This window comes from Panthera leo, chromosome C1, assembly GCF_018350215.1.
Source record: "Panthera leo isolate Ple1 chromosome C1, P.leo_Ple1_pat1.1, whole genome shotgun sequence".
Taxonomy (NCBI): Eukaryota; Metazoa; Chordata; class Mammalia; order Carnivora; family Felidae; genus Panthera; species Panthera leo.
In genome coordinates this window covers 163,331,817-163,338,263 of record NC_056686.1, presented here as the reverse complement: position 1 = coordinate 163,338,263, position 6,447 = coordinate 163,331,817, and the positions used below count along the sequence as shown (strand labels likewise).

Here is a 6,447-nt window from a genome sequence, read left to right as displayed (position 1 = left end):
GGACTTCATGGGAAGTCATGTTCATTTGCAAATTCTCTTTCAGTCACCTTTTGTACGTTTTCTTGCCTCCCAGAGACAGTGGCTCCAACCAGCATTTTGTAATTAAATAGAGAGAGCATTACCTGGGGGAAAAAATTTCCTCCTTTAAGAAAATTTCGTGTGGGACCCTAAAAGGTAATGACTGAACATAAAATCCTTCCACAAGGAAACCAGGGCAAAGTGGGATGGGAAAACTCACCCATCCTCGGCTTCGCTGTGGCCTGGCTTGTCTTGCGCTTGGGATAGGGGTGGGGGTGAGGGAAGGGGGAGCAGAACTGGATCCGATGCAATGCTAGCTGCTGGTTGTCCTTGTTCTTGTAATGGAGGCCTGGCGGCTTCCAGGTGGGCAAGACCGCTTTCAACCTAGCCCCTGACGATGGCGTCCCAGCCAGAAATCGCCAAGACCCCACTAAAAGTATTAAAAAATAACACAACCAAAACCAAAGACAGGAAAACATACAAATGAGGTGCTGTGAAGAAAAAAGCAGCGTGGGCACAGGGTTACTTACCAGGCTGTGGTTAGAGGGGAACTCACACCCATCTAGAATTCAATTCTGTTACTACCTTGGGGAGGTGGGGGGGGGGGGGAGGGTGGGAGAGGCAGGGAGAAGACTCCCCGTCTTCCCAGCTATGAAGCCAGCACACCCAGGCTGGATTATCATTCCCCCAGCCACTGCCAAATTTTAGCGCCCTAGGCCTCCTCCAGCCTCTCCTATCTTCCTCCCCCTGCCCTCTATCACCGCCCCCCTCCCGACCGCCCCCAAACAAGCAGTTTAACAGGAAGATAATCTCACCAAAGGCTTTCATTTCCACCGAAACATATATCCGTTTCAGAAAGCAGAGGGAGCGAACTCGTTTCCAGAGTTTATTGCATTATACATGCGACCAGAACATGCACAGAAAGGACAGGTTGCTGTTGTACTTCTACCAAACCACAGATGCACCACAAGGGAAGGCTACAAGGCATAAGTCGTCAATATTCCATCTCACCAAGGACAATTGCTAAGTTCATTTGTGAAAAGATACATTGTAATGTGCTTTTTTAGTCCCCCTCCCCCCAAAGCTTGTGGGTTTTCGTAATCTTTTTTAAATATATATGTAATTTAAGTACTTTAAAGTACTGGATGTATTCAAAACGCCATGAGATCATGGACTAACCACACACACAGACCTTTTGTGTTAGGAAAAACATGAAAAAGTCACATTGCTGGATGGATGAATGGACCGATGGAGGCTGTACAGTTCCAATAAGTTAAGACCCAAATGAAAATGCGCAGTAATAGTTACCCTGCATTACGATGAAAAAAAAAATAAATTACACGTGCTAGTTTTTTTTAATATATATACTCATAGGGATTACAGATCACTTGCAGCACGAACAGAATGACCCCAAAGTCACATTCTAGCAGGAAACAAAACAAAACAAAACAAAAAACAAAGAGCAATGAAGGTTTTGTTTCCGCCTTCCCAGTCCTCCAGCACTCGGCCCTGGAACGCGGTGCCCCCTCTCCGATCCTGGCCTCCGACGGGCCTGGGACCTAAGAGAAGGTGAGGTTGGCGGTCAGTTCTCGGATCCGGTTCTCTCGGCTCATCTTCTTGAGTTTCATTCGGCGGTTTTGAAACCAAATCTTGACCTGCCTGTCGGTGAGGTTAACGCTCTTACTGATCTCTAGGCGGCGCTCGCGGGTGAGGTACATATTGAACAAGAACTCTTTTTCTAATTCCAGCGTTTGGTGCTTAGTGTAAGGGCACCTCTTCTTTCTGCCACTCTTTGCAGTGAGCCAATTGCTGGTTGGAGTATCAGACTTGATTTCCTCTAACAAAATTAAAGGGAGAAGAAGAAAAAAAAATCAAGATTTTTTTTTTTTCTCTCTCAGCCTGTTCAAATGTACCCTTGGCCATGACCCCGCTGGCAGCCAGGCCGCTTTGGGAAATGCTGGTATTAAACATTCCTCTTATGAGGTGGGCCCTGGAAGGGATTTGTAATTGATGCCAGATTAGTTTAAATGCCCACAATGACGCGATGGAGGGTACTCTCGCCCTCGATGCTAGGGTTGTCTCTCTCTCCCTCTCTCTTTTTCTCTCTCAACTTTCTGACCTGCACAAAACATTAGTACAATAGTAAACTTTCAGGATCTCCCCAGCAACGTTCTAAGTGGTCAGCTCACAACAGGGCTGGAGTGGAAGAAACAAACCACAGCCTGAACAAGACTGCCAACCCCACTGCTGCCTCACATCCCCAAGGCTGCCACTTCTTCCCCACTTCTCCTGCGCAGGCGGGGAGCCCCACAACCAGGTTTATAGTTGCCCTTCTCTTTCAAAAGATAACCAAGGAACTGAGTGCACCTTCTCCGACCTGCCTGGGCATTGAGGTACTCCCCAGAATTTCTTGAATTCTCATACCTTCTTGTCTCCACACAAAAGCATTCCCCGAGCTTCTTAGTGTGGCCCACCTCTGGACACTGGGGGAGAGGCTCTGGGGCAGGGTTCCTCCTCCAAAAGCCAGAGCCCCTGGCTCTTTGCCCTAGCCCATGCAGATTCCATTCTCCTCCCTTCAGCCTTTGCCCCCTTTGCAAATGGATTGCAAAGCTTGCGGCACTTTCCCCAGACAAAGCCAAGGTTACCCAGCCCCGCAGAGGTAGGGAGCCCTGTTCCCCAGCCCAAGCGCCAATCAGCCCAGTCATCTCGTTCCCATTGCCGCCCCCAAGCTCGCAGGATGCGGGGTGCACACACTTGAACACGAACACGGTGCCTTGGACCACCTTAAAATCATCATTGGGTGAAAGGCAAAGCTGGGACTGCAAATCTGAGCGGGAGAAAGGAGGTTCTGGGGCCGTGTTTACGAGCCGCAGGTCTCATTTGCCCTCTTTTGTTGCATTTCAGGTCTAGCTCAGGAAAAATAAACCCGTCAAGCCCTTCCTCTGCCCAGGCGCCATCAGCGTGGGGCCAGGACTAGCCAGGAGGGCCAGGGCAGCCGGGGAGAAGCTGGGACCTTCTCGACACTGAGACTGCCCCTCTAAAAGCCAGGAGGAGCAGCACCTGCCAGTCGGGCCCCGCCTCAGCTGCCCCGGCTCGACGCTGGGCACCCAGGCGCTCCCTCTCTGCCGGGTTCCCGGGCTGCACGCCCCGCTGGGGTGGCAACTTGCTCATACCGACCTTTGCTTTCCTTCTCCTGTACTTCGGGACTGGACACGGAGACCTCAGCCAGGCAGCTCCTTTCTTCCGGAAGGCCGCCCTTGGCCTCGGGGCTCTCCACCTGGGAGACTTTGGTGGGCTCCTGGCCGCTCACAGGCTCGTTCATCTTCTTTTCCATCTGCAGCTGGGCGGCCGAGAGCTGCGGCTTGGCCGCGCCGCGAGGGTTGAGCTGGAGCATGACTGTGGAGCTGCCTTCGGGGCTGTTATTGTACTCTTGGGTTTTCCCGGTGGCGTAGGTCTGACTCAGTCTAAAATATCCAGGGACAGGAACCTCAGGGTTCTCAACGGGACAGGACTCAGGGACCAGCCTCTGGTACGAAGGGACCTCAGCAGAAATGAGTTTGTTGCGCTTATCAGAATACATGCAGCAATTGGATTCTTCCTTAATGTTGGTGGTGAAGGAGCAAGTGGGGACTTGCTGTGTAACAGGTTGCTCTATTCGACAAGATCTGTTCGGGTCTGTCCAACTGTCTACTTGAGGTATATAAGGATGCACATTCATACCCATATTTTGGTGGTTCACTTCTCTTTTGGCCAGAGACGGGAGCAGTCCACAGGTTTGCATTCCATAGGTCCCCATGTCTGCGCTAGGTGGTGGCATGTACATGCTGGCGCTGCTCGAATAAAAACTGTCACTCCTGCAGGCACTGATCAAGGAATCTACTAAAAAAGTATTAGCAGCAGGAGAGCTGTTGGGAAAGGACATTTTGGGGAGGAATTTGAAGAAGAGAGATTGTGTCCTTTGTAGGCTGACATCTCTAGGAAAACATTCCCCGTGTAATTGTGGATGCCTCTGCCGACCACATGACAACCAAGCCAATGAGATTTGAAAATGGCCTTGAGCCGCAGCCTCCTCGCAGGTCACGTGCTCCAGAGCCCGGCCGGCCGGCCGCGTAAGCACGGACAACAGCGACATCTACTACGCGCCCGTGATAGTGCGCGCTGGAGACAACCGGCCCAGCGCTCTCCGTCGCCCGCCAGCCTCCCCGGGGCTCGTTCGGCCGGCCAGCCCCACTCGCGTCCCCCCGCTCCGGCCGCCGGGCCCCGCTGGCGGAAGGAAAGTCTCGGCCAGAGGGGCCTCCGGGAGGACACGCGCGGGGAGGGAAGCCGCAGTGCCGTGGCGCCAGCTCACAGAAGCATTCCCCGCACACACCCAGGCAGAACGCGCCCCAGAGCCGGGGCACGGGCGGGGGGTGGGTGCCCGGCTGGTTCAATTTCTCCCGGGCAGCCTGGGAAGGTGAGTCGGATTCCCCGGGCTCTGCGACACCCCACCCCAGGGAGCCACAGTAAAGATCTCTCACGCAAAGACGCGGCCAAGTTATGGTGGGGAGCGGAGGCGAGAAGAGCCGCGAGGGCTAAGAGGCCAAGCAGCTGGCCAGCCCGGAGCCCCGAGGACCGGCCGGCTCTGGCGCTGTCCATTCCCTCCTCCGGCCCGAGGGAGATGCGGGCTCCCGGCCCCTCCGCGCCCCAGTGGGCTATCCGAGCCTTGGAGCCTTCGGCAGTCGGAGGAACCACACCCCGACCTCTGCGGCCGGGCGGCTGGGAGCTTTCAGCCCGGAGACAATCCCTCGCCAGCAGCGGGCTATCCTGGAAAGCGTGCCTCCGGTTCCCGGCGGGAGAACGAAACCGAGGTTTCCCTCCCCACACACCCTGATAATAATGAGCAAAGAGGAAGGAAGGGAGGGAGAAAGAAAAGAATTTTTTGCAAGGAAAGGGGAAAACTCTCGCCCACAGACTCCAGAAGTTTTAGAAAACTGACTGGGCCGAGTAGCAGACAGAGAGAGATGCAAAGGTGTCATTTGGTTCTTCTGCAAAGAAAAATATGTTTTCCTTTTATGGATTTTGTAAAAGCATTGGTTTCTGACAAGTGCAAGGTACAAAAGGTTGTGGAATTTATTAATACATATTAAGAAGAATCAGGGCGATCAATAAAATTCTCATCTACATTCTTGGGCTACTTGGTAATTTTCTTGCTTCTGAAGGTTTTTAAAGAGTTATACCCGCTGTTGCCACACACGGGAAGATATTTTATTAACAAATCAATCGAGACTTTGTAAAGGATAAGATTAATAGTTAAGATTTAGCATAATGGCGTTCGCTTTATGAATTATTGAAAATTATACTATTGATTTTTCCCCTTCGCTACTAACCAAGAAGGTCAATTTTTGTTTTAACACAAATCGTCAAATATTAAAAGCTATACTTTTGTCAGAAGTTGAGTTTTATAGTTTTGGACAATTCCTAAAATTATTTGACACCGGTTTGCTTGGGTAAGGGGAGGGAGAAAAAAAGGAGGTGGGAGAACCTTAGTCCTCTGTTTCCTTTGGTGACGGAAAGTTCTATAAAGAGGATTTGGTCTGGGGTTGTGGTCGAGCTCATTAAAGAACAACCACCATCACCACCATGGAAACTCAGAGTTTTATGAGAAACTTCTCCAACAACTTCCTTTCTTGTTCTCTGGTTGCAGGCGGGTGAGCCGCCCTTCGGAAGCCCTGGCCTCGGGGCAGCAGCGGGGAGCTTTAACCTTGATTTCCAAAGGCTTGCCCTAGGCGAGGGGCCGGGCCAGGGCACAGGAGCCGTCCTCGGGCTTCCCAGATCCCCTTCCCAGCATCTGAGAGAGGAAAAGGGCCCCAGAAACCCTGATTGGGAACCAGTTTCTCTCGGTCCGGGAAGGCGTCTGTGTTTTCTTCTCTCCACACTCGCCTTGTGCGGGCTGGCCTTGGATTTCAGGCCCAGAGACTGAACTTGTGGGCAAATTGGGTTTCCGCCTCAGCAGAACATTTCTTTGGAGCCCGATGCTCATTAACGCGTCTCAGCATTCTTGGGGAACTAGGAGCCTGCTCACTCCTTCACAAAAACCTTTTCCAATAAACCCTTTGTCCCCCCTCCCCAAAAGGAATCTCCCCTGGCCTGGTGGAAACAGGCGCTGAACATTATTTTCGGCCTTGGGACCACTTTGCCTGTCCCCTCTAAGTGCCCTCGCCCAAACAATAACCCCTTTTAAAAAACTCCACGGTGGCAATGAGACAGACCTTTTAAACCTTTACGCAGCTGTTCAAATACAACATCATTGTCAGGTTAAAAGCCTGGCGCCTCTAACTGCTCCGGCTGCGGGATGCCGGCTGGCGAAGCCCGGGGTTTAAACATTACCTTTCCGCAGGGGTGGCTGATTTTAAGCTTGAGGATGGGGAGGTGGCGGTGAGGAAAGCAGGA

The 6,447-nt window shown here is 52.2% G+C and overlaps 1 protein-coding gene across 1 annotated transcript; it reads right to left on the bottom strand.

Annotated features, from left to right (window-relative positions):
• Positions 1-891: 891 nt before the first annotated feature.
• HOXD10 (homeobox D10) lies at positions 892-4,741 on the bottom strand. Its single transcript, XM_042952721.1, has 2 exons — positions 3,196-4,741; positions 892-1,855 (listed from the first exon to the last, which is right to left on the bottom strand). Exons 1-2 carry the CDS (start codon positions 4,148-4,150, stop codon positions 1,578-1,580), a joined length of 1,233 nt encoding a protein of 410 aa, XP_042808655.1. The 5' UTR covers positions 4,151-4,741; the 3' UTR covers positions 892-1,577.
• Between the last annotated feature and the right edge of the window lie 1,706 nt (positions 4,742-6,447).